Source organism: Lichenostomus cassidix, chromosome 24 (assembly GCF_008360975.1).
Source record: "Lichenostomus cassidix isolate B80296 chromosome 24, HeHo_3.0, whole genome shotgun sequence".
NCBI lineage: Eukaryota > Metazoa > Chordata > Aves > Passeriformes > Meliphagidae > Lichenostomus > Lichenostomus cassidix.
In genome coordinates, this window is record NC_139504.1 from 3,707,287 (window position 1) to 3,733,074 (window position 25,788).

The 25,788-nt window shown below is 44.0% G+C and overlaps 2 protein-coding genes and 1 long non-coding RNA gene across 8 annotated transcripts in view; all 3 read right to left on the reverse strand.

Annotated features, from left to right (window-relative positions):
• Positions 1-1,497: 1,497 nt before the first annotated feature.
• CRTAM (cytotoxic and regulatory T cell molecule) lies at positions 1,498-14,226 on the reverse strand. Of its 5 annotated transcripts, XM_085081701.1 has the most exons (13): positions 13,787-14,226; positions 10,839-10,991; positions 9,739-9,891; positions 9,401-9,532; positions 6,296-6,466; positions 5,679-5,784; positions 5,599-5,642; positions 5,407-5,472; positions 4,320-4,382; positions 3,784-3,888; positions 2,301-2,468; positions 1,862-1,945; positions 1,498-1,730 (listed from the first exon to the last, which is right to left on the reverse strand). In XM_085081701.1, the coding sequence occupies exons 1-13, from the start codon at positions 14,022-14,024 to the stop codon at positions 1,579-1,581; spliced, it is 1,635 nt and encodes a 544-aa protein (XP_084937827.1). In that variant the 5' UTR covers positions 14,025-14,226; the 3' UTR covers positions 1,498-1,578. The 5 variants fall into 5 exon arrangements, with proteins under 5 accessions (XP_084937827.1, XP_084937825.1, XP_084937826.1 ...); XM_085081699.1 differs by having other exon boundaries at positions 5,407-5,642; positions 13,787-14,225; XM_085081700.1 differs by having other exon boundaries at positions 5,599-5,784; positions 13,787-14,224.
• Positions 2,892-3,776, reverse strand: LOC146427498 (uncharacterized). The gene is made up of 2 exons (XR_014856367.1): positions 3,586-3,776; positions 2,892-3,185 (listed from the first exon to the last, which is right to left on the reverse strand). It is a non-coding gene; the product is annotated as an uncharacterized LOC146427498 (long non-coding RNA).
• A 4,217-nt stretch (positions 14,227-18,443) lies between the features above and the next one.
• The window catches only part of UBASH3B (ubiquitin associated and SH3 domain containing B), a 62,134-nt gene continuing 54,789 nt past the window's right edge, over positions 18,444-25,788 (reverse strand). For both annotated transcript variants that reach the window (XM_085081832.1, XM_085081833.1), the window contains exons 10-14: positions 23,654-23,746; positions 22,505-22,649; positions 21,245-21,351; positions 20,137-20,246; positions 18,444-19,451 (exon numbers count right to left, since the gene is read on the reverse strand). In XM_085081832.1, coding sequence (XP_084937958.1) covers positions 19,314-19,451; positions 20,137-20,246; positions 21,245-21,351; positions 22,505-22,649; positions 23,654-23,746 — 593 coding nt within the window. In that variant the 3' untranslated portion in view covers positions 18,444-19,313. The remainder of the gene's footprint in view (positions 19,452-20,136; positions 20,247-21,244; positions 21,352-22,504; positions 22,650-23,653; positions 23,747-25,788) is intronic.

Consider the following 25,788-nt stretch of genomic DNA (forward strand, 5'->3'; position numbering starts at 1 on the left):
GTCCCCAGAGACCTCTGCTGTCCCCAACTCCCTGTCCCTGGTCCCCTGTCCTCCATCCCCCCCTTCCCTGCCCCTTGTCCCGTGTCCTGTCCCCACTCCCCTGTGCCCTCTCCATGTCCATGTCCCTGTCCCCTCTCCCGTGTCCCTGTCCCCTGTCCATCTCACCCTCGGTGTCCCCGGTTCATTCCCGGGCCCATTCCTGGCTGTGTCCCTGTCCCTTTCCCCCTCTCCCGTGTCCCTGGCCTATGTCCCTGTCCCTCTCCAGTGTCGCTGGCTCTGTCCCCTCTCCTGTGTCCCTCTCCCCCTCTCCCCTGTCCCTCTCCCCCTGTCCTGTGTCCCTGTCCCGTGTCCCTGTCTTTCTCCCCATCTCCCCTGTTCCTCCTCCCTTGTCCCTCTCCCCCCTCCCATGTCCCTGGCCCATGTCCCTGTCCCTCTCCCATGTCCCTGTCCCGTGTCCTTGACCCTCTCCCGTGTCGCTGGCCCGTGTCCCTGTCCCCTCTCCTGTGTCCCCTTCCACCTGTCCCCTGTCCCTCTCACCCTGGCTGTCCCCGGCTCATCCCGGGCCCATCCCCGGCCCTGTCCCCTGTCCCTCTCACCCTGGGTGTCCCCGGCTCATCCCGGGCCCATTCCCGGCCCTGGCCCTGTCGCTGTCGCCGCCGTTGCCATGGCAGCCCCGCAGGACGCTGCCCGCACCTCCCAAGCGCGGTGCCGGCGGGGGGAGCGCGGTTCCCCCCCTGCGGCGGGGACAGTGGTACGGCCCGGGAGCAGCCCTTGCCATCGATACACTGAATTATTGCCATTGATACACTGAATTATTGCCATTGAAAATGGAATTGTTCCCACTGAAACACGGGAAACGCAGGGCCGTTCATCCCATTCGGTGTTCAACCCCCATTTGTCGTTATTTTTCGTGCTTCCAGGGAGAAATAATAGGCTCGAATGGGATTTATTTCATGGGATTAATGAGATTTATAGTGCCCAGTTCTGGGTTTCTTGGTGCAGGAAAGACAGGGAGGTGCTGCAGGGGCAGGATGGGTCCTGGGGAACCCCCCGGCTCTCCTGACTGCATTCCAGGATTTGGGCAGTCCCATGTGGAATATCTTCCCAGAATCATAAAATCACAGAATAATTTGGGTCGAATTTCTGGGTTGGGGGGGTTTTTTTGGTTTTTTGGCTTTTTTTGTTTTGGCTTTTTTTGTTTTTGTTTTTTGTTTTGTTTTGGGGTTTTTTTTTGCTTGTTTGGGTTTTTTGGGGGTTTTTTTGTTTGTTTTGGTTTGTTTTTTGGGGTTTTTTTTTAACCCTTTGGACATCAGGCTGCTGCCCAGCTTGGTTAAATCCAGCTGGGGGTGCAGGTTTGGGGTCACAGACAGAAAACACAAACCCCACTTTGTTTGTAGCACCTGGGATTCCCTACTTGCTCACAGAGGAGGTGAAAAAAGCAATATATAAATAACCTCCTGTTGGCCTGGATGTCTTCACAGCACCCTAATTGCATCCTTGAAAGCAAATCCCTTCATTTTAATACAAAACTTTATTACAAATAGCAAGAAACCACATTTTTCTGCACATTTCCCATCGCTATACATCCGTCTCCTTCCCACAGTTAAACATTTTCTCACTTATTACAATGTTTTTATCCCCTGAAATCTTCCCTGTGCTTTCCAGATTCTTCTCTTTGCTTTCCACATATCCTTCTGTCACGTATTGCAGGTTGGATTTGGGATTGACAGCTGAAACACAAAAAATATTTATTATTTATTATTAACAGGTTGTAGGTAAGAGTGGCTGCCACCTGCTCTGGTCAGCAGCAATTAATTAAAACAAGAATTCATTGGAAAAAATGTTAATTAAAGTTTTTTACCCTCTCCATTCTTCTCATGCCCTGGACTGTCTTCGTTGGATTTGGATTTATAACTCTCCAGCGTTTGCTCTGAAACATCATTTTCTGGGGGGAAAAAACCCAAATTTCATTCAGAAAATCTGATTTTTTTCCCCAGAAGATCCCATTTTTTTCCCCAGAAGATCACTTTTTTCCCTCAGAAGATCACTTTTTTCCCCCAAAAGATCACTTTTTTCCCCCAAAAGATCACATTTTTTTCCCCCAGAAAATCACTTTTTTCCCCCAGAAAAATCAGATTTTTTCCCCACAAAACCAGATTTTTTCCCCACAAAAATCAGATTTTTTCCCCACAATTCTTTCTCACGCTCTGCCTTGAGCACAAAAACCCCGAGAGGAAAGCTCTAAAATGGGGAATTCACCAATCCCAAGGAAAAAAAAACTCTGTTTTTTCATCACTCACCTCTCTTCCACACCCCGTGGGCTTTTTTCAGCTTCAGCACAAAGAGCAGGACGATGATGAGCAGCACCAGAACCAGAGCAGCCACCAGCACTGGCAGCAGGAGATTCCTTTCCTTCTTCACCATGCCTTTGGACTCAGGATTTTGCTCTGCAACAGAGGCAGGTGGAGCTCGGTGGTGTTAATTGTCCTCTGCTAATTAAGACAAGAGTGAGAGCACCTGGGCCAGGCTAGACCAACATAGTGTGGGAGCAAAATTCACTTTTTGGGCTTCATTTTAGCTTCATTTTAGCATGTGAGGTCAGATTTTTTTATTGCCTGAACAAGAAAAAAACCAACTGAGATCAGCAGCCTCGTGCTCTGGCACAGCAAATGGTAAAATTTAAATGATTTATCTTTTTTTTTAATGGTTGTGTTTTTGTAGTCTCAATCCAGAGTTATAGGATTACAGATGAACACGGTGTGGGAGCAGAATTTACTTTTTTGGGCTCAATTTTAGCATGTGAGGTCAGATTTTTTACTCCATGAACAAGAAAAAACCAACAAGATCAGCAGCCTCGTGCTCTGGCCCAGCAAATGGTAAAATTTAAATGATTTTTCTTTTTTTTGATGGTTGTGTTTTTGTAGTCTCAATCCAGAGTTATAGGATTACAGATGAACATGGTGTGGGAGCAGAATTTACTTTTTTGGGCTTCATTTTAGCATGTGAGGTCAGATTTTTTACTCCATGAACAAGAAAAAACCAACTGAGATTGGCAGCCTCGTGCTCTGGCACAGCAAATGGTAAAATTTAACTTTTTTTGGGTTTTTTTTCTGATGATTGTGTTTCTGTGGTCTCCCCCAGGATTAGAGGATTACAGTTGAACATGGTGGGGGAGAAGAATTCACCTTTTTGGACCTAATTTTAGCATTTGAGGTCAGATTTTTTTAATTGCCTGAACAAGAAAAAAACTATTGAAATCAGCAGCCTAGTGCTCTGGCACAGCAAATGGTAAAATTTAGCGTTTTTTTAACATGGTTGTGTTTCTGTGGTCTCCTCCCAGGATTAGAGGATTACAGTTGAACATGATGGGGGAGCAGAATTCACCTTTTTGGACTTAATTTTAGGATGTAAAGTCAGATTTTTTTATTGCCTGAACAAGAAAAAAATTATTGAAATCAGCAGCCTCGTGCTCTGGCCTGACAAGTGGTAAAATTTAGCTTTTTTTTCTTCCTGATGGTTGTGTTTCTGTGGTCTCCTCCAGGATTAGAGGATTATAGATTAACATGGTGTGGGAGCAAAATTCACCTTTTTGGACTTAATTTGAAGATGTAAAGTCAGATTTTTTCATTGCATGGAGCAGAAAATCTAGTTGAAATCAGCAGCCTAGTGCTCTGGCCCAGCAAACAGTAAAATTTAGCTTTTTTTTCCTGGATGGTTGTGTTTCTATGGTCTCCTCTCGAGTCTGAGGAGGGCACTTTTGGAAGTTGATGAAGGATTTTGTACCCAAGGTGAGGATGGAAATCCCAGTTGTGTTGTCATGTGCTGGTGTTGTCTCTGTCCTGGGCAGTTCCTCTCCTGTGCCATTCCCACCTGCTGCTGTTTGAGCTCCTGCAGGGAGGGAAAGGAGAACAATATCTCTCTGAAGGGAATGGTTAAGAAATGCTTATTTCTTAAACATAAAAAGAAATAAAATTTCTCATTTGTTATTTCTTAGCTTTGGAGTCCAGGGCACTTTGGTCTGTGCTCACTGCCCTGACTATATTTAATTTTATTCTGAAGATCTCCCAAGATTTATGAACTGCAAATCCTCATTCTCTGACACATTGATAGAGAAACAATTTACAGTCAAATTAAAACCAAGCTGAGCTTGGTCATCTGAAGGTTTTCCATCAGTTTGCTCTTCTTGCCTGAAAAACCAGGAATGAGCAGAAATCCTTCTGCTTCAAGCAGATATTTTGGGATTTATGCCTTTGACTACTCCTTTACTGCCCAGCCCTGTCCCTTGCCACCACCCTGATGGTGTGAAGGTAAATTCTTACCACTGAAATCATCAGAACTCCATGAACTTCCCAACTCTTCTGTTGTCAGTGTTCCTTCAGGCCCTGTGCAGATAGAGACACAGACTATATATTCTTATGTACAATATATAATATATAATATATAATATTGTATACAATTATTTATAATATACAGTTTATGGTCTAATTAACTCTGATTTGCAAAGCTGAAATGCTGGTTCATGATGGGTACACCAAAATTTTGCATTAATAAGAGATATTCCTCCTTATCAGATAAGCACACCTAGTAAAAGCCACAGAGCTCCAGGGTGCTTTGGGTTGGAAGGGATTTTAAACATCCTCTAGTTCCATCCCCTCTTAAAACATTCAGGTTTGTCCATCAACACGTGTCAGGATTTCTCAGAGGAGGGTTCATCAGGATGTGTTCACTCTGTGGTGTTTGTAATCATCCATGAATCACTTTTGAACCAACACAAACCAAGAGTTTGTGCATTTCCAAGCAGCAGTGGATTTGTCACTTAGCCTGTCATGCTGAGCAGCTGCAAACCCCTTGGCGAGGTTTTGGCCAATTTATTTGGGCAGTGGAGCTCTTGACTGAGCTGGGAAAACTCCCGAATTCAGAAGTCCAGCCTGGTCCGAGCAGGGCTGAAGTGTTGTTGCACAGTGCCATCTAGTGCAGCCCAGCAGAGCATCCCAGCCTGCCTCCCTCCTTCCTCCTCCCTCCTTCCTTCTTCCTTCCTCCTCCTTCCTTCCTCCTCCTTCCTTCCTCCTCCTTCCTTCCTCCTCCTTCCTTCCTCCTCCTTCCTTCCTCCTCCTTCCTTCCTCCTCCTTCCTTCCTCCTCCTTCCTTCCTCCCTCCTTCCTCCCTCCTCCCAGGACAGGGATTTGGGCTGCTTGCAGGGCTGGGAAGCTGAGCAGCAGGCAGGGAATGCTGAGCTCTGTGTCCCACACTTCCCTGTGACATGGGATGGAATGCTGGGCTTGGCAGCATTTCTGTGTTTGCCATTTCTGGTTGGATAGATTTCTGCATTTGCCATTTCTGGTTCGATGGATTTCTGCATTTGTAGTTTTAGGGTTTGGTAAATTCAGGTCACTGAGACCAAACTCACCGTTAGATGTGACATCTGCTGTGGGGTTTTGCTGGGCTGGTGCTGCTGCTGAGCTGGGAACTGCTGGTTCTTCTGGGGATGCAGAAGGGCTGGAAATTGCTGGATTCTCTGAAGGGCTGGAAATTGCTGGATTCTCTGAAGGGCTGGGAACTGCTGCATCTTCTGGGGATGCAGAAGGGCTGAGAACTACAGGATATTTTGGGGATGCAGAAGGGCTGGGAACTGCTGGATTCTCTGAAGGGCTGGGAACTGCTGGATCTTTTTGGGATGCAGAAGGGCTGGGAACTGCTGGATTCTCTGAAGGGCTGGGAACTGCTGGATTTGCAGAAGGGCTGGTAACTTCTACATCCTCTGAAAGTCTGGTTGATTGATTGGATTCTAAAGAACCCCCCAAAACATGATAAAAATCAGAAAACATGCTTTGCCACTGAACTGATCCTTGAAAAATGACCCTGCCCTGCTCCATGCTCCATGTTTGGGTTCTCTGTCTGATCAGGGGTCCCTGCCACCCTCAGCCTTCCTGTCCTCAGAACATATTTGGTGCTCTGAAATGAGGAATAAAATGAAACACTTTGCTTTGGGCAGCTTGGGGCAGACATTGCTGCTCAGATCTGCCACCGAGGAACAACTCCAAACCCTTTTTGCCCAGATTTCTCATTTCAAAGCAGATCCCAAACCCTTTTCCCCCAAATTTCTCATTTCAAAGCAGATCCCAAACCATTTTTGCCCAGATTTCTCACTTATAGCAGATCCCAAACCTTTTTTGCCCAGATTTCTCACTTATAAGCAGATCCCCACACCAGGCAGCAGACTCTGGGCTGTTTTTTTGTGTATTTGAACAATTTCCACACCCTCAGGGCAGGGATTGGGATAGGAGGAGCTGCAGTACCTGTGCTGGGCAGGTCCTGGAAGGGGAAAGCTGCCATCAGCTTGTGTCCCCGCAGTGCAGGGTGCTGGATGACACAGCTAGCTGTCACTTTGGGGCTGTAGCTGAGCACTCTCAGCGTGCTGGTTGTGCTCCATTTCTTCCCATCAGCTCCCAGCTGGTGCCTCGTGTCACCTGCACAGCCACGGGGAGAAGAAATGGGAGTGATTTCTGCTCCAGAGCAATAAATAAAAGCATTTGTATCATTTCTATAACCCCACAATCCTGTTCTCCACCATTCCTGCAGTGCAGGTTTGACTCTTCCCCTTTTCCAGCTGTGGGAAGTTAAACATGAGGATTGCTGGCTTTGCCATGAGGAATTAGGGAGGCTCTGGTGAAATTCCCAGTCCTCCAGGTAACACTGGATAGATGGAAAAATCAAGATGTGTTTGAACAGCCCTGGTGGAGAGGGAGGTGGTTGAGATGTGCACAACTATTCCTGTTTCTAATGCAGAGGTTCTGATGTTTCCCCTTGCTCTGCTACCTTGAAATGAAAGAAATTCCTCATTTCCAAATGAACTTTACAGGTAATTCCCTTTCTCACCCAGACCAGCATTTCCCAACCCTTTTTCCATCCCCAGCAGGGCCACAAAAGAGCTCCAAAAGCATTTCAGGGTGGTTTTGCTGGGAAGGAAATCATCTTTGTCAGCAGCAGCTCAGTAATTACAGCTGCTTTGCCCCTGCTGAGCCCTGGTGGAACTGAGGTGTTGGCAGTAATTAAGATTTATTAGCTATTTTTCTGATTAGTGTAAATATTTGCAGGGAGTGATTAAAGCTGGGAATGGAAGGGGGAGGAAGGAGAGTTACTCCAGGCCTTCAAAAAAAGGAAAAAAAAGGATGAAAAAGGGCTTTGCTGAGGGTTGTGAGGTGACAGCTCAGGGATTTTCTGAGGATCCTGCTCCAAAGGCAAGGAGGAGATAAAGTTTTGTGTTAAAATAAGTGGGGAAATGCCTCGTTGGCTTTAAGGAGGTGTTTGGTGTCTGAATTGAGCCTTGTGGTGTGACAAGTAATTCACTTTATCAGGGTGGTTTCAGGCTCGGGGAACCCCCTGGCTTTAGAAAACCACTGTGAGAAACAGATATCAAAAATTCGAGGTGCCACAGGGAGGTTTTTAGAACTCCCCAGCTGCTATTCCCCAGACACAGGCAGGAGTTTCAAACCTCCTTTTCCAAAATCATTCACTGCTCCAGAGCCCCTTTATCTGCATTAATACCCCTGCACCTCCCAACCTGAGCTATTTTTATTTTTAACTCTCATTTCTATCTCCATTCAGGCCAGAAAACACAATTCTCTGTTGTTTTCTAGAGCTCTTAGTTAAAAATAACCCATCTCGGGGACAAGGGGAGATGACAAACTTTGAATATGTTGCTTGATGATGCAAAACACACTTGGTGATGTGTGAAAGAAATGTATTTGCATCTGGGAGTGTTTTTCTCACATTTTGATACAGATGTGCCCCAGAGCTAATAAATCAGTGATTGTTAGAATAATATTATTTATTATTTATATTTATTATTTATTATTTCTATTAGAATGGCAGCTGATTGTGCAGCACACAGGGTAAAGGAGCAGAAAGGCTGCTGGGGCTTGGAAAATTGTGGCTCCAGGAATTTGGGTTTATTATATTCCAGTGGAATTCGGTGCTGAGGTTCTAAGGTTTGGGGCTCATTTTATTCCAGTAAAATTTAGTGCTGAGGTTCTTTTTATCCCTAAGTGGAATTTCATGCTGAGCTTCCAAGGCTTTGGGCTCATTTTATTCCACTGGAATTTCATGCTGAAGTTCTAAGATTTGGGTTCATTTTATCCCCAAGTGGAATTTAATGCTGAAATTTCAAGGTTTTGGGGCTCCTTTTATTCTACTGGAATTTCATGCTGAAGTTCTAGGGATTTGGGTTCATTTTATTCCAGTGGAATTCAATGCTGAGATTCCAAAGGTTTGGGGCTCATTTTATCCCAGCAGAATTTAGTGCTGAGGTTCCAAGGATCTGGGTTAATTTTATTCCAGTGGAATTTAGTGCTGAGATTCTAATGTTTGGGTTTATTTAAGCCCAGTGGAATTTAGTGCTGAGGTTCCAAGGTTTGGGTTCATTTTATTCCACTGGAATTTCATGCTGACATTCTAGGGATTTGGGTTCATTTTATTCCAGTGGAATTTAGTGCTGAGGTTCTAAGATTGGGGTTCTTTTTATCCCCAAGTGGAATTTAATGCTGAAATTCCAGGGGTTTGGGGCTCATTTTATCCCAGCAGAATTTAGTGCTAAGGTTCCAAGGATTTGGGTTCATTTTATTCCAGTGGAATTCAGTGCTGAGGTTCTAAGATTTGGGTTCATTTTATCCCTAAGTGGAATTTCATGCTGAGGTTCCAGGGGTTTGGGTTCATTTTATCCCAGGGGAATTTCATGCTCAAGTTCTAAGATTTGGGTTTATTTTATCCCAATGGAATTCAGTGCTGAAGGTCCAGGGGTTTGGGGCTCATTTTATCCCCAAGTGCAATTTAATGCTGAGGTTTCAAGGTTTTGGGGCTCATTTTCTCCCAGCAGAATTTAGTGCTGAGGTTCTAGGGATTTGGGTTCATTTTATTCCAGTGGAATTCAATACTGAGATTCTAAGGTTTGGGTTTATTTAAACCCAGTGGAATTTAGTGCTGAGGTTCCAGGGGTTTGAGGCTCATTTTATCTCAGTGGAATTTAGTGCTGAGGTTCTAAGATTTGGGTTCTTTTTATCCCCAAGTGGAATTTAATTCTGAAATTCCAAGGTTTTGGGGCTCATTTTCTCCCAGCAGAATTTAGTGCTGAGGTTCTAGGGATTTGGGTTCATTTTATTCCAGTGGAATTTCATGCTGAGGTTCTAAGATTTGGGTTCTTTCCATCCCAGTGGAATTTAGTGCTGAGGTTCTAAGATTTAAGTTCATCCCAGTGCAATTTCATGCTGCCTATTCCCCAGCCCTGCACCAGGTATTAAGGATCAAGTGCAGACCAAACTGACATTTCACCCCCAGTATTTTTAAACTGCCCAAAACTGATAAATAAGGTAAATTTTACTCCTCAACCCTATTCTTTGAGCTCTTACCTGGCAGCTCTATCCCATTATCCAGCAGCCAGGAGACCTTGGGCTGAGGTTTGGATCCCTGGGTGTGGCAGGACAGTGTGATGCCTCTTCCTGCATCTTGGGACACTTCCAGCACTGGGTGAGAAGGAGCAGCTGCAGCAGGGAGGGTTAGGATCAGTTAGGGAGCATTTTTTAAATCATTTTAACGAGTATTATCGGCAGGGACTGAGCTAAGAGCAGGATGAGGTGTTAAGCACTGTAAAATTTCATGGGAAAATGCAGGTTTGGATTTGAGGAGAAAATTTTAACTTTGGCTTTGTCCTGCTGCTCTGGGAAAAAAACCAGGTGAGGGAACTTACCCAAAATCTCAACCTTCTGGCTCTTGCTTTTGAAGTGTTTGCCATAGTGGAAACATCTGTAAACTCCTTCATCCTGCACTGTCACGTTGGGCAGCTGGATGGATAATTCCTCCTGGGAGTAATGCAGGAGTTTGTACCTCTGGTCTCTTAAAACTGCAAGGAAAAGATAAAATCAGCATGTTATTGGTGTTGGTGCAGGAGAGGAAATCAAAGCATGAGGAGAGTTTTTATTATGGCATTTTAAATGTTTAGTTTTTAATGGAAGATTTAAATGAAATATCCCCGTGGATGTTTCTGCTCTGCTGTACAATCCCTTTCTCTCTCTTGCCTCTCTAGTTTTTATTTCTTTATTCTTTTATTACTGTTTCACAGGAGCCCCCAGGGTCAGGCCAACAAGTCTGTGAACTTTCCCCACAGTTGCAGCACAGAAAATGCAACTTTTTGCCCTTAAATTGAACTGAAACTGGGGGTTTGCACAGTCATCAGGGAGAAAGAAACCCTCAGCTCCTGGGCAGCTTCAGAGGGAGTTTGACACCAAATCTGGATAAATCCCAGTCCTTATTCTCATTAAAACAAGTATTAAATCATGGTTTTAAGTAGAATAATAGCTGGAAATTTGTGTTGTAGCTGTAGTGAAGGCCGAGGGGTGGATTTTGTGTAATTTGGGGGTTTTTTTCCCCTTGTGTTATGATGTTATTTGCAGATTTGATATAAGGACCTTTCTTTGTTCTTTCCTTTCTGTTTCCTTGCTTTTCTCTCTTTCTTTTCTTTTCTTTTCTTTTCTTTTCTTTTCTTTTCTTTTCTTTTCTTTTCTTTTCCTCTCTTTTTCTTCTCTCTCTCTCTCTCTCTCTCTCTTTCTTTTTCTCTCTTTCTTTCCTTCCTTTCTTTTTCTCTCTCTCTTTTCCTTTCTTTCCCTTTCTGTTTCCTTTAGTTGTTATTTTGGTTGGTTTTTTTTGTTGTTGTTGTGAGTGAAAATTCTATGTCAATGTCGATTTTGATGATTAATGAGTAATTAATGTATTATATACAATATAATTTAATGATTAATAAATAATTAATGACCCCCCCAGCCCCCTGGAAAGGGAGGATTTCCCACTTACCCCGCTGGGCGTTGAGGAAAATGGTGAAACCACGAGGGTTTAACCACTGCAGGGCAGAGCTGCTGTCGCTGAGGGAGCTGAGGGTGCACTGCAAATTCAGGTTTTCTCCTTCCTGCAGGGTCACAGTGTCACTGGCAGTCAATGGAAACTCCCCTGTCACACACCAGGGGAAAAACGAGTGGGAAATGGTGACATGAAGCAAAGCAATAACATTTTGCACAGAGTAATTTGGCAATTTTCCTTTCTTTTTAAGGGTTTTTTATAGTTCTGCATGGTGTAGGGATATAAATAAATCACTCTCACTGGACAGATCATCACAAAGTTTGGGATCTTCAATTATTAAACCAGTTTTAGTTATTAGCCAATTCAATATTTCATTATTAGCCAGTAAAGAACTCCTAGCAGACCCACTTCATGCACTTTCTCCCTGTATTTCAACACAAACCTCCAATTTTCAATTATTATTCCATTATTATAACCTAACCATATCTAAGGTTCCTTTCAACCCAAACCATTCTCTAATCCTTGTCACCTTCTGGAGCTGTTGAACCTAATTTTCTCAGTGTATGACTGAGCAGTGAACAATTTTCCAGCACCTCTGAAAAATGAGGCTTTTTTATTCAGAAATCATAATGCTACAACTGCTTGGCAACTTATTGTGGAAAAAAAACCCCAAACCTGGCCTGGCACAGGTTAGTAAAATGAAATTTCATTCTCTCTTCTCGCAGCTCATTTCACAGGCAGGCAGTAAAATGTAGTTTTTTCTCTCCAGACATTCTAAGGTAGATAAAACACTTTGTGAAAATATTTGATGACCTGGAATTAATTGCCTTCTCCAGACAAAAACCATGCCCTGGAGAACACTAAAGTGGTGCCTGGGTTAAGGAAATAGGCAGCAGCCCAGTTTTGTTTTTTATTCCTGTTTTGTGGGTTTTGATTTGATTTTCCAGGTAGCTGTTGGCTGCCAGTTCCCACTGCAGGTTGGGGAAATGAATCTTTATGACCTTCAGGGGAGATTTTCACGTTCTGAAAAATTTTAAATCTCTCAGAAAAGAAGTTTTTTTTGTCAGGCATTTTGCTGGACCTGACATTTTACCCCCAGAATCAGAGGAAAGTCTTGTTTCTCATGGGGACTGAGGCTGTCCCTGTCCTTGAGAGGAGCTGTGGCAGGAGGTGAGAGTTGTCTGAGAGGCACCTGGGGGCTGTCTGTGGTTTTCCACAGAGCCCTGGGGTATTTCTGTCCCCGTGATGGTTTCCTGTCACCAGCAGCAGCGTGGGGTCCTGCAAATCACACCTTTGGGGGTGAGAACAGTGAGAAGAGCTGGAGGTGTTGCTTGCATTTCCAAGCCAGGGCGTAAATGTAATTTCCACGGGAGACCACTGGAAAATGGGCTTCATGCAGAGAGTGACTCACAGGGCAAACCTCCTTCCCTGCAGCTTGGTTTGGCTCTGATCTTCAGCCTCTGCTGCCCACCAGGACAGGCACTAAATGTGGGAGATACCCCTGATGCTTTAATAGGCTTTCCTAAAACAGAGGCTAGACAAAGTTCAGAGAATAAAAGCAGTTATATTCATTGAAGGCCTTCAGATACATTCAGGGCAATCACAGCCCACCCAGGGCTACACCCAAAATGCACAGCAGGTCATGAGTTTTTCATACTTTATAAGTTCTGTCCATTTGCATGTTGAGGTTTAATCCTCCAATTACAGCTTCAGCTAATGAAGTCAATTACTCCAAGTTTGCTCCCCAGTTCACTGCTGTTTACATATCTTGGGGCTCTGAGACAGTGAGGTGTCCTTGAGGTTTGAGCTCAGAGAGGAATTGTTTTGTCTAAAAATGAGAGAACAGCAGCTCAGCACCCTAGATGGAGCCCAGAGTTCTACACTAAAAATTACAGGATTACAGATACATGGAAAATAGAGAAGCTAAAATCCCAAGGCATCACTCCCATGCCAGCCATGGGTGGTGCCTCTTGCACCATGTGGATACCACCTGGACAAACCACTCTGGCATGGAGTGCAGGGATAGATCCACCTTCCTGGCAGGAAAGTGTGACCATTTCTTGCTGGAAATTGCAGGATGGTTCTGTTCTGGTTGCTGTTCTTGCAGCCCTCAGGAAGTGCCTGTGAGCTCCTTGCACTGAGGTTGCACTCAGAGCATCAGTGCAGAGTTATCTGTGAGCCTGGAGCCCACAGAGCCACCCTGGGTCATTAATTTTTTCTGTCCTGGGGCTGCTGAGCTGGGAATGGAACTGAATTCACTCTGGAAGTCAAGGCAGCAACTACAATTTGATCCTGCAGGAGTTTGGGGCAAAGCTGGGGGAAAGAGCTTGAGCTGAGAATTAGCAACGAGCAGCTGCTGCTGTTTCTGCTCCAGCAGAACCAAGAAGGGAGAGGGAATATTGCTCCAGCACTGGGGTAATAAATCCATTTCTCCTGCTAAGGTCAGGAGTGAAGCCTGCAGGAATCTTGAGCATGGGTTGCTGCCTTCCTTCCTTTCCTTCAATTTTTTCCTTGTTTGACACAGATGTGAACCTGTCACAGTCAGATATGAACCTGACACACTCTCCTGTGTCAGGAGACAAAGACAAAGCAGCTCCTCCTCCTCTAGCTAGACTGAGGACATGGAACCTCCAAAGTGCTTTTCTCTTTCAAAGTGCTTTGCAAGAGCTCCCTGAATTACCCTGACCTGCATCAGCCTCTCCTCACACCATGCATGAACCAAAGTACACTGAGCAGTGATCCACTGACAGAACCTTTGGACATCCCAATGCTTTGCCACCTCAAGCTGCCAGGAGGTTTGGTCTAGGAGCCAGCTGGGAATGAGCTTTGGGAATGGGGTGGGAACACTCCATTGCCATCCAGAGCCCAACCCCAAAGCCTCGTGCTGCAAATCTGGGAGCAGAGCTGTCCAGGGGAGCTGGGATAGGCAAAGAGCCACGGCTTACCTTGCAGCAGGAGCAGAGCCACCGTGTGCAGCAGCCTGGGGACACTCATGCTGAGCTGAGCTGAGCTGGGCTGAGCTTGGCTTCCTCTCTGTGCTGCTGCAGCACCACAGGTCCCTTTTGAGCCCGGGGGGAACACATTTACCATGACTTCATCACCTCCAGCCTCTCTGCCCTCTCTCTCTGCCCCCAGCTCGTGTTTCCTCTGTGTTGGCGAGTGGTGAGAAGGCAGTGACCTCATGGAGCCCTCAGGTGGGACTGGTGGGTGACAGGATGGGGACACTTTGTCTCCCACCCCTGCCTCAGCTCAGGGAGAGAGGCACGGCCAGGGAAAAGGTAAAGGAGAAGAGAAATGTGGATTTGAGGTCACCCTGCTGCTGTGATCCTACAGGATTTAATCCCCCAGGATCAGGAACAGCTCTTATTTGGAGGATGTTGGAAAAGCTGCTTGAAAACCCAATTGTGTGGTTTAAATCCCCAGACAGAAAAAATGTCACTCTTGGGTCATTCTGCTCTTGTCCCAGGAGGTTTTTGCCTGGCTGTGCTTGCAGGGATGCTGGAGAAAGGGGATTTGTGGGATCTGTGGCTCTGCAGGGAGCACAGAGCTCGGGAGCTGCTTGGGGAAAGTGACCTGAGCACAGGCAGGAGGGCTGGGGACAGCAGCAGCTCCCAGGGCACAGTTTGGGGATCCCTGTCCCCCTGCAGTCCCAGGGCTGTGTCTGAAGGGTGTTATCCCAGCTCTGGGTGTCCCCAGGGCTGTGAGAACCACTGACATCACCATTTTATCCAAGTGTGTTTTGTGATTTGTGATTTCCTAAAAGAATCTTTGGCAGCTCCTCCTCTGGCCCTTCTGTGCCCAAAATGAAGTGTGGACAACTATTACTGTCTAAAGGAACTGGATTTAATAGATAATTCTGGTTTAAAAACTGTGTGCCTTTGCAGGATGTGGGTTTGAGTGGAGTGGACAAAATGGTTCATTATAAATATATTTTTTTGTTTTTAATTTATTAGAACCTCTTTCCATGAAACCTTCAGGGGCAGGGAAGTGCATCACTCAGTGGATATTTGATTGATAAAAGCTCTTTGATAAAATGGTTTTATGTTCATCATCATTGATCAATTTTACTGGAAAACAGAGCTGTAGGTCATGAATTTAATGCAGTTGGGTTGAAAGGAAAGAGAAAAATGAAAGATTCAAAAGGAAAGATTAAAAAGGAAAGATTAAAAAATCCAGATCAAGAAAGGTGTGTTGGAAAAGTAAGTTTGGGTTGAAAGTTGTGCCTCCAGCTCCACACATCCAACCAACCTGAGAGTGAAATAACTTTGGGGAAAAAAAAACCAACCAAAAAAAAAAATTAAAATAAATAAATAAAGTGAGACTGAATCCAGAGGGAAAACCTCATCCCTGAGCATGGAAAACCAGAGCTGAGGGAATTTTGTGCCACCTGCTGTCAAGTGGATGAATTTCAGCCTCAGAAATAGATAAAACTGCAGCTCCAAACCCCACCAAACCCCAGAGGAAATCTGAACTAGGAAGGGCGTTTGGCATCTTTATAAAATCACCTCCGAGATATTTTTGTCTGCCTTCCGAGGATTCCTTTTAATGGGAGAAGCAAATCCAAACGCAGTGGTTGTTCCAACAGTTGTTAGCACTCGAAAATGAGATTAAAAACAACCACCCACCCCCCTGCCTGCCCCAGCACACCCCAAAATAAAAAAATACAGATGGCACAGGTAATTCCAGCTCTTTTTGGCAATACAGTTCTTGGGGTTTGGTTTTAAACAGCAAACTTTTTTTTTTTTTTTCTCTCTCTCAAATAAATACAATCTGTTCACACTAAAAAAAAAATATATAATAATAAACAGAATGATACAAGAGGTTGAAAGTGAAACATAAAAAAAACCCCATCAAGTCTGAAGAGATGTCACAGAGAGAAAGCTCAGAAAATCCATTTTTAATGGGAAATAAGAAAGGACCTGGCTGTTCCTTTCTTTTTTATTTTATTTATTATTTTCTGCTGTGGGTCATGAAGGTTCCCCAGGGAATGAATTTGAGGAAGTGAGGAGCAGCAACAGTGACTGAGAGCCAACAGCCCCTGCTAAATGACATTTATTTTGTTCTCTGCTCACCATCCCAAGCATGTCTGCTCCTTTCACCATCTCATAGCTATTTAAGACCTCAAAACAATTTCCTCTGCGCCTCTTTTAAAAGAAACAAACCCAGACCACAAACCAAAGCCATTATTTGGTGATAAAAGTGATCACTCTTGTAACAACATTCACTAGAATTTCACAGCAGGAGGATTCTGCCCTGAAACTTCAGTTGGAGTGAAAAGGGAAATATTTCAATTTTTTACTGAAGTTATTACGGTCTGGATCCTCATTTTGCATAAACAAGCAAAGCTCTGTTGATAATGTCTCAAATTATTTAATTCTTGGCTTTTTCTAGGCCGTAAATTGCAAATTATGGAAATAGTGGATTAGCAATTTATTCTTGGCAGGTTTGCAGTTTTATTCCTTAATTGTGGAGAGAGGGAAAAATCTGGGAAGTGCTGTCAATAAAACTTGGGATCTGATGCAGCTCACAGTGAAGGAAAAGATTTTGGAGAGATCAAGTTTAATGTTCTGGGAAAAAACCACTGGAGTGACATGAAATCCACATTCATGAGCAGCAATGGAGTGAAAGAGAAGCAGCAATTCTTGTGTCTTCTTAACTTCTCAATTCGAAATTTAAAAGGAACGTATTTTCTCTTTTTTTTTTTCCCCCAAAAAAGCTTTATCAACATGACTGTTGAACACAAACCCCTTAAGAAAACTCAAAATGCTGAAGAAAATAAGATTTTTTTTCTCCCTGTGATTCTTGACACCTAATTCGAGACAAAACTACAATTGTCAAAATATTTCCCAAACATCCAAAAATATACTTTTTTATTCTTTAAAGAAGACTATTTTCCCATCTACCTCCTCAACCAGCACACTTTTTTCTGTATTATTATATTCAAAGAGCAGCTAACACCACTCCAATTGTGCATTCAGGTTTAGTTCCCTCTCTGTTTCATGCTCCTGGAGAAAATTCCTTCAAAAATGTCACAACTCCAGCAGGACCTCCACTGCTTTCTACAGGCAATAAATATTCCAAAAGAACAATATTAAAAAAGCTGGAGAATTCACACACCTCAGAAAAAAAAAAAAATATTTGAGTGATTGTCAAATATTTAATTTTAAATTTTTTTTTGCGTGGAGGAAATCAAGCCAGAAACGCTCTTCAGAATGTCTGTACACAGCCAAAATAATTAGTTTAAATTACAATTAATTAAAAATTAACCTGACAGCCATAAAACCACACAGGAGGAGTTTTGTTTCTCTCCTGCCCTAAATGATCTCCCTGCCTTTTCAGTTCCATCCCTGCTGGATGCACTTAGCTATGGTGTTTGACACAATCACAAAGGTAGAAATATCAGAATATTCCTATGGATTGGGGAAATATCCAGGATGTGGCACAGGCTGGGCTCTCTGCTGGCTGGGAATGTGGATAAATCTGCTGGGATCTCCCTGGAAAACTCAAAACTGAGCTCCAAACTGAGCTCAACCCTTGGGATTTGTTAGGTTTTGCCTCCTTTGGGAAGAGGGAATTGCAGTTTGGCACTCCTTGGTTGTTCTGGCAGCTTGGGGGAGGTGAGGCCAGCTCTGCCCAAGGGGAACATTCCCCAAAATGCCACCAAAACCTTGAATTTTGTGTGAATAATCAAATCTGGCTTCTCACACATTTCAAACCAGGGCATTGAACACTTTCAGCAGAGGCAAAGCTGGACAAGAACAGCAGAAATCCCCTCCTGGTCCATCTGAACGTGCCTTGGATGATGATTTTTGTTTATTATTTCATGGTTTTGTTGCCCAGAGAAGGTTTTGTGGTTTTTAATTTGTTACATTTCAAGGTGGGACTGGATGAGTTTGAAGGTCTTTTCCAACCCAAACCATTCTGTGGTGATTTTATTTCTGGGAACACTCAGACTTGTGGCTAAAACCAAGAAAAGAAGTTTGCCTAAACCTCTTCCATCCATTTAAACACATTTTTAAGCGTTTAAAGTGTTTCTGCTGACAGAAATCCTGCACTGCTGAAATGTCTGAAGTTATTTTGCCCCAAGGCTGATAACTTTTGATAACTCTAATCCAAAAAAACCCAACCCTGCTCTGATGTCCCTTTATATTATAAATCCCCACTGAGGTGTATTTTGTGATGATTTTAGCATCCTGCAGGCTCTGGCACTGAAAAGACCCCAAATATTTTGGTTAAAGATGGAAAATTTCCTCTTCCCCTTCTCTCCAAATCCCCCAGTGGATAAACAGCATCTCAACAGGCCAAATGTTGCTCCTAATTTTAAGTGTTGTGGGGTTTTTTTAGCTGCTTTGTCTTTCTGACAGATGGCACTGGGGAATTGAGGATGAGGAAGCAAAGCACTGAATTCCAGCAGCTTTTGGATTCCAGCAGTTCTGGAATTTTTGGATTCCAGCAATCCTGCCTGCTGCAGAACTCACCAGGATGGGAAATGGGGGAGCCACCACTGGGTAAGTGACCTGAAAAAAATCCCAAAATGAAAGGGAAAATCCCTTTTCCAAGTTCTGAAGGGAATCCAAGTGGCACAAAACACTTTAGGCTCTGTCTGGACACAAGGGTGGATTTTAATAATCAAAGTAAAGGAATAAAAACCCCAAAGTGAACTTCCTAAATCCCTCAGGTTTGGTTGGAAAAGGCTTCTTCTATCTCCACCTAAAAGCAACTCCTCCCAGCCTTTGTTGTGCCAACTTTTGATGCTCAAACTTAGGAATTTTCCTCTGAAATTCGGAATTTTTCTCTAAAAATCAACCAATCTCTGCACAATACCCAACAGCATTCCCATCTCTCTGCTGGGGCAGAGGACAGGAACAACCTGCTGCACTCATTTCCAGCAGCTTGGGGGATGGAATTATTTTTGTGGAAGGTGCAGAGGGGTTTGGGGGCTGCGAGTGGAGCAAGCTGAACGAGTGGTGCTGAACAAGCCTGCGGGAAAATGTCGCAAAAATAGCAGTGAGAAAACAACCTCAGCATCCTGCCTGACACAGGGCTTTGTGTTCCTACCGTGCTGCAGGTGGCAGTGAAATTGTCACCAGTGAAATAATTGTCACCAGTGAAATTGTCACCAGTGAAAGTGTCACCAGTGAAAGTGTCACCAGTGAAAGTGTCACCAGTGAAAGTGTCACCAGTTAAAATGTCACCAGTTGAAATGTCACCAAAACTCCCTGCAAGGTGGGGAAACCAACCCAAGCTCGCTCTGCAAGACCTTCAAGCTGCATTTTAATATTTTTCCCCCCCTCAAACCGGCCTGTTTCTGTTGTAAATGAGATTTTTTTTTGCACGTGGCTGTGTGAGATATGCCTGGAGTGACCCACTGGGCAGGTGAGGAGTGGTTTTCCCACTGTCAATGAAACACAATTAAGAAGAGACATTCTCCAGCTCTTGGAAAGGCCGTGGGTTGTCCTTGCTGGGATTTCCCTATTCCTGCAGGAGGGTTTCTCTCCAGTTAAAGCCTCCAGTTGGTCCATGAGTGAGAGGGAGGATGGGAGGGTCTGTGAGCTGCCAAACGCCAGTGTCTCCCAGTTCCTCGCAGGAGCAAAACCCCAAGTATGGAATCTGTGGGGGAAAAAAAAGGTAGGAATTGAGCTGGGAAATCCCAACAGATGAACCCCTAAGCGTTTCACCCTTTTTTCTCCCTTTTCCCTCTCCCAAAGTCCATTTTCAGGAGGTGATTTACAGACTGAGCATCACCAAACACAGGAAAAAACCAGATTCTAGCCTTGGAATGGGGTTTAAATAGCTCAGGCCAAACATGGGCCCAAATCAGCACAGCTTTGGAGGGAAATATGGATATTCCTGCAGCTCAGGGGTCTCCAGATGAACCCTGAGTATCCCAGGGAGCCTCTGCAAGGCTGGCAGGGGGCAGGAAAGGAAAGAAAGTAAAAAACCGCATTAGAATTTCCAGTCTTTTGATGGTTTTGATGGCTCTTTGGGGTGGGATGTGAAGTGCTGTAGGGCAGAAGTGCCCTGCTCGGTGTGCTGAGGGGTTTGGGGTCTCTGTACAGTCCCACAGAGCACAGAACAGCCCCACAAAGCAGTATCAGGTGAGCACTGACCCCACAAACACAGAGCAGCCCCACAAACCCATCCCAAGTGAGCACTGACCCCAAACTCTGTCCCAACAGTGAGAGAATCCTCTCAATCCCTTCTGCTTCCCTCTCCTGCCTCCTGAAAGGAGTCAAACTCAGAGCAAACGCTGCTCCAGCAGACTGTAAATAGTTTTTCCCTGGCTGGCAATTACCTTTCTGACCATCTGTACAAAATCCTTGGAGTTCTGGGGGGACAGCCCCTGGAGCTGGCAGGTACAAGCCTCCAGGGAGGATGCATGAGCCACAATCAGGATGTTATTTCCTGAAATAAAGGGGAAAAACCACAGGCTGAAGGCAGAGTTAGGCACTGGTGCCCAAGAGCAAGGAGATATTTACAGATTGGATTTTATAACAATGGATCAAAGTGTGAATTAAGGGGGGAAATGTGGTTTGTTAACACGTTTAGAACTTTTCTCAATTTTCAGGGTAATGGTTAACTCACTCCTGCTTGGTTTAAAAATGCTTTCTGGGGAAAACAAGAATTCCAGTGAGATCTCAGCTGTGTTGGGAAGCAGATGCCTTTTTGCCCACGCCAAAAAAATTAATTCCTATTACAACAAACACTTTAATTTCAGTGCTGCCTTTCCACAGTGGCAGCTTTGCATTTCCATTTCCATAATTCTTTACAACCAATGCCCCACTGTGCTACTGAAGGTTGTGTGCAAACCATTCAAATCAAAGCTCAGAGTGTGGAGCAGTGAAATGAAATCAGTGAAAACAGCGGAATTTAGGAATGCTGAGAATGCTGTGAATGAAAAATAACAGCTGGGGGGTTCTTGGAGAATTTCAATATTGGGTTTGGAGAAATGCTCTAAGGTCTTTGTGGGGAATTTAATTTGGAGGAGGAGCTCAGACAGGGGAGGGAAAATCCCATTTGATGCTGGGAATGCACAGCAGAGGGAAAATAGTTCATTTATCCTTTGGGAAACAGCTTGCATTGGGTAGGAATCCCAAAAATAATTCTGAGATTTAGCTTTATGGCCCTTCCTTGTAAGCTGAGCATATCTAAAATGAAAATAGTTCATTTATTCCCTTGGGAAACAGCTTGCATTGGGTAGGAATCCCAAAAATAATTCTGCTATTTAGCTTTATGGCTCTTCCTTGTAATATAAGCTGAGCATATCTAAAATCACAGTGCAGGAGCTTGTGGGAGAGAGGATGAGAAATCCAGCTGTTGGAATTCATCCCCCAAAGAGGGAAAGGAATATTGGCATTCCCACCCCAGCCTGGCTGGTTTTTCACTCCCTCTGCAGAACTCACCTTTGCCTTTACATTCACTGATGATTTCCTTGGTCACCTGGTAGCTCCTGCTGATGTAGCTATCGTAGGACTCAGAAACCACCAACTTGCTGACAGGAATATGAGGTCTGTGAGCACAAAAATAGGTCCAGTGAATGGTAAAAGCACGAGAATTCTCAGGGCAAGGTCTGTGAGCACAAAAACGTGGCCAGAAAATGGTAAAAGCAAAAATAAGTGCAAGGTCTGTGAGCAGAAAAACATGTGCAGTAAATGGTAAAAGGAAAAGAATTCTAAGTGCAAGTTGTGATTCATCTGAGAAAATCTTGTTTTAAGTCGATCCCCAGAACTGGGGGCCACCGTGGGGATTTTTAAACTTGTAAATGTGACTTTTAAAACTTGTAAAAGTAATTTTTCCCTCCGCTCAGTGATCTGATGGACAGGAATTCCACTTGGGAGAGCTCCCAAGAGCAGCTCTTCTCTCACACTGAGAATATTCCCTATAATTTTCCCGGAATCGTTATGGTTTTCCCAGCAGACATGGATTTTTTTTGAGGCAGAGACTCTCCTGACTCACTCAGAGCCTCACTGTGCTGAGTGTCAGCCTCGTGATGTCCTTCCAGGGATAAATCCAGAGTGAGGAATTCTATTCCAATCCCCTGGAATTGCTGGGATTTTAGCTGCAGGCTGGAATGACACAGCACAAGTGCTTCATGATGGAAGTGCTTTATGGTGGAATTACCTATGAAAAAACCAGCGTTTTTTATTCTTTACCTTTTCCTTCTTTCCTTTTTGCTTTACCATTTCCTTCTTTTTTTTCTTTACCATTTCTTTCTTTTTTTTGCTTTACCATTCCCATCTTTTTTTTCTTTACCATTTCCTTATTTTTTTCCTTTACCATTCCCTTCTTTTCTTTTTTCTTTACCATTCCCTTCTTTTTCTTTCTTTACCTTTCCCTTCTTTTTTTTTGTACCTTTTAATCCTTCAATTGCTCATCCCACCCGAAGGTTCTTAAACACAGGGGTGCAGCAGGACACAGGGAAACACCAGCATTTCAGGTGATACCACAGAGCAAATTGTGAGAAATTTGGTAGGAAATTTGCTTTATAATTTGGTGGGAAATTTGCTTTATAATTAGGTTTTCAAGCCACGTTCAGCCCAACAACCTCCAAACTGACTCCGGGAACCTCAACACCTCTTCCACTCACAGCCTAACCTTAAAAACTCAGCAGAATTCAGTGCTAATCTTCAAACCAACCCCTCAGAGCCCCCGATCTGTGCTACCTGTAGGTTGTATCAACGCTTAGAGTAGCTGCAGCTAAGTCCAGCGGGGGGATCCAGGCGGGCAGGGTGCTCCCTGACACCCACTTGGTCCACTCAAACAAGCCTGGCTCTATGCGGATCTTCAGCTTGTTCTCCTGCTGCATTCCTGGAAAAGAGGGAGAGGTGGCAATGGGAGCGGCTGGGAAGGGAGAAAAAAGCTGTAATACTTCAGTCTGATGGTTATATAATTTTTTTTTTCCCTATGGGAAATGAAGTGTTTAATGTGTGTATTTAATATATTTAATATAGTGTTTAATATATGCCAGGGAATGTCAGCCTCTGGCTGGCAGCTGGTGAAATTAGGAAAAGGTTCCTGATGGATGACGCTAATATAAAATATATTTCTATGGAAATAATCTGTGTTTTAGGCAGAAAGTGAGAAAAATCCAGGCTCTCCCTATGGTTTCTTACCTTTAAAATTCCTGATGGATTTTGCTAATATAAAATATATTCCCGTGGAAATAATCTGTGTTTTATGTGAAAATTCAGTGGAGGAAATTCAGTGGAAAATTCAGAGGAAAATTCAGAGGAAAATTCAGTGCCTTCCTTGTGGGTTCTTATCTTTAAAATTCCTGATGGATTTTGCTAACATAAAATATATTCCCATGGAAATAATCTGTGTTTTATGCAGAAAGTGAGGAAAATCCAGGCTCTCCCTATGGTTTCTTACCTTTAAAATTCCTGATGGATTTTGTTAATATAAACTATATTTCTATGGAAATAATCTGTGTTTTATGCAGAAAGTGAGGAAAATTCAGCCCCTTTCTTGTGGGTTCTTACCTTTAAAATTCCTTATGGATTTTGCTAATATAAAATATATTTCTATAGAAATAATCTGTGTTTTAGGCAGAAAGTGAGGGAAATCCAAGCTCTCCCTGTGGGTTCTTACCTTTAAAAAGGTTCCTTATGGATTTTGCTAATATAAAATATATTTCTATGGAAATAATCTGTGTTTTACACAGAAAGTGAGGAAAATTCAGCCTCTCCCTCGTGGTTTCTTATCTTTAAAATTCCTGATGGATTTTGCTAATATAAAATATATTCCCACAGAAATAATCTGTATTTTATGTGAAAGTGAGGGAAATCCAGGCTCTCCCCGTGGTTTCTTACCTTTCAGGATATTGTGAGCTGTCTGCACACACCGCAGGGATGGGGAGCTGTAGATGTAGTCTACAATGGTATTTGTTTCTAGCAAGGCTTCACCTGCAAGGAAACGTTGATATTTGTGAACAAATCCAGATTAATGGCATTGCAAAGGGATATCCTGTCACCCAGCAGGGAGCTGCTCCTCGTGGGTCTGACCAAAAAAACACCCAGAAAAATCACAGAGGTCTTGGATTTAGTTTCATTTCATTTATAATGATTCAACACAACTCAAACCCAGCTTAATCCAACCAGCTGGAATCTTTGCTGGCATAAATCAGAATTTCATCACACACTGGGAGATCACTGCAAACGAGAAAAGAATCAACTCCACTGCCAGGGTTTTTAATATTCCTGCATTGTTAATGTTCCTGAGGGAACTGGAGGAGAACAGGGATCTGCTCAGCCTGTGGAGAGCAGGAGACACATGTTTGTTCTGTTGGCAGAGCAGGACAGGAGTGGCAGCAAGGAGGGGACAATGACCCTGGCAGTGGCTGTCACTGTGTGGAGCTGAGCTGGAAATCTCTAGGGAGAGTGCAGGAATTTAGGAGAGGGACATTGTCCCGGATTAGAGACAAATTGGGAGGAAGAAAGCAGCTTTAATACTTCGGTTTGATTGTTAAATAATTTTTTTTTTCCTATGGAAAATGAAGTATTTAATGTATGTATTTAATATATTGAATATAGTAATTAATATAGACATCCTGTCATAGAGAAGCTGCTCACAGGCTTTGGTCAGCACAGGAATTGTGGCTCTGGAGCCATTGAGGCCACAGCTGCAGTTGTGTCCTTGGACACCTGGAATGCCAAAGCAAAGTGTGTCCTCAAACCCTTTTAATGCCCCACAAAGTGTGTCCTTAGACCCCTGAATGCCACCAGTAAAGGGTGTCCTCAGACCTCTGTAATGCCACCAGCAAAGTGTGTCCTCAAGCCCTTTTAATTCCCCACAAAGTGTGTCCTTGGACCCCTGAATGCCACAGCAGTGTGCCTTTGGACACCTGGATTGGCACCAGCCAAGTGTGTCCTTGGACCCCTTTAATTCCCCACAAACTGTGTCCTTGGACACCTTTAATTCCCCCCAAAATGTGTCTTTGGACCCCTTTTTTACCACCAGCAAAGTGTGTCCTTGTATCCCTTTAATTCCTCCCAAAATGTGTCCTGAAACCCCTTTAATTCCCCCCAAATTGTCCTTAGACCCCTGAATGCCACCAGTAAAGGGTGTCCTCAGACCTCTTTGATGCCAAAGCAAAGTGTGTCTTGAATGCCACCAGCAAAATGTGTCCTGAAACCCCTTTAATTCCCCCAAAAGGTGTCCTCAAACCCCTTTAATTCCCCCAAAACATGTCCTCAAACCCCTTTAATTCCCCCAAAATGTATCCTCAAACCCCTTCAATTCCCCCCAAAACGTGTCCCTTTATTGCCACCAGCCAAGTGTGCAGTGCTGTCACATCCTCCCTCCTGCCAAGTGCAGACTGCCAGCCCTGCTGCCATGTGGCCACAAGTCTGAGCATCCTGCTGCTGCTGCTGCTGCTGCAGTGTGATTTATTTGTGTTCAAAACCGCCAGGATAATTTTAGCTGCCCTAGTTTGGATGTGACCAGCGAGGAAGGATTGGAGGAGGAGGAGATGCTCAGTGTCTTTAAGGGGCTTGGCTGCCCTAATCGCAGCTCTGGGACCTGGGAAGGATTTTCTGTGCACAAAAGCAAGGGGCTCAGAAGTCAGGGAGGGTGGGAGAGCACTGGGAATGATCTGGGCTGTGGTTTTGACAACAGAAAGCCAGGCAGGCTGGTAGAAATATATTGGTGAGGGAAATTGGAGGTGAAAAAAGCATATTTTATATTGGTGAAGGAAAACTGGAGATGAAAAAAGCATATTTTGCATGAGGTCATGGTCACGCTGCTGCATTTCTGCCCAACATGGATGATAACAAAATCTCCCAAATGCACCCATCCTGCTGGTGGCTCTGATTTCACCCCATGTCCTACATTTTCTGCTTTGCCTTTTCCTCAGCTGCAGCAGCTGAAGGACACGAGGTCTCCTCTGAAAGAGGGAGATTGCTGGGCAAGGAGAAAGGACTTTGCAAAGCTTCTAGAAACGTTAAAA

What these genes read in the sequence shown, in the direction of transcription:
- CRTAM (XM_085081697.1), bottom strand. Translation starts at nt 14,024, where the DNA reads ATGAGGTCACTGCCTTCTCACCACTCGCCAACACAGAGGAAACACGAG. An exon ending in CCAGAAGGTTGAGATTTTGG is followed by an intron (nt 9,533 to 9,738) that starts GTAAGTTCCCTC and finishes TCCCTGCTGCAG; the next exon opens with CTGCTCCTTCTCACCCAGTG. An exon ending in GCATGAGAAGAATGGAGAGG is followed by an intron (nt 1,731 to 1,861) that starts GTAAAAAACTTT and finishes TTTGTGTTTCAG; the next exon opens with CTGTCAATCCCAAATCCAAC.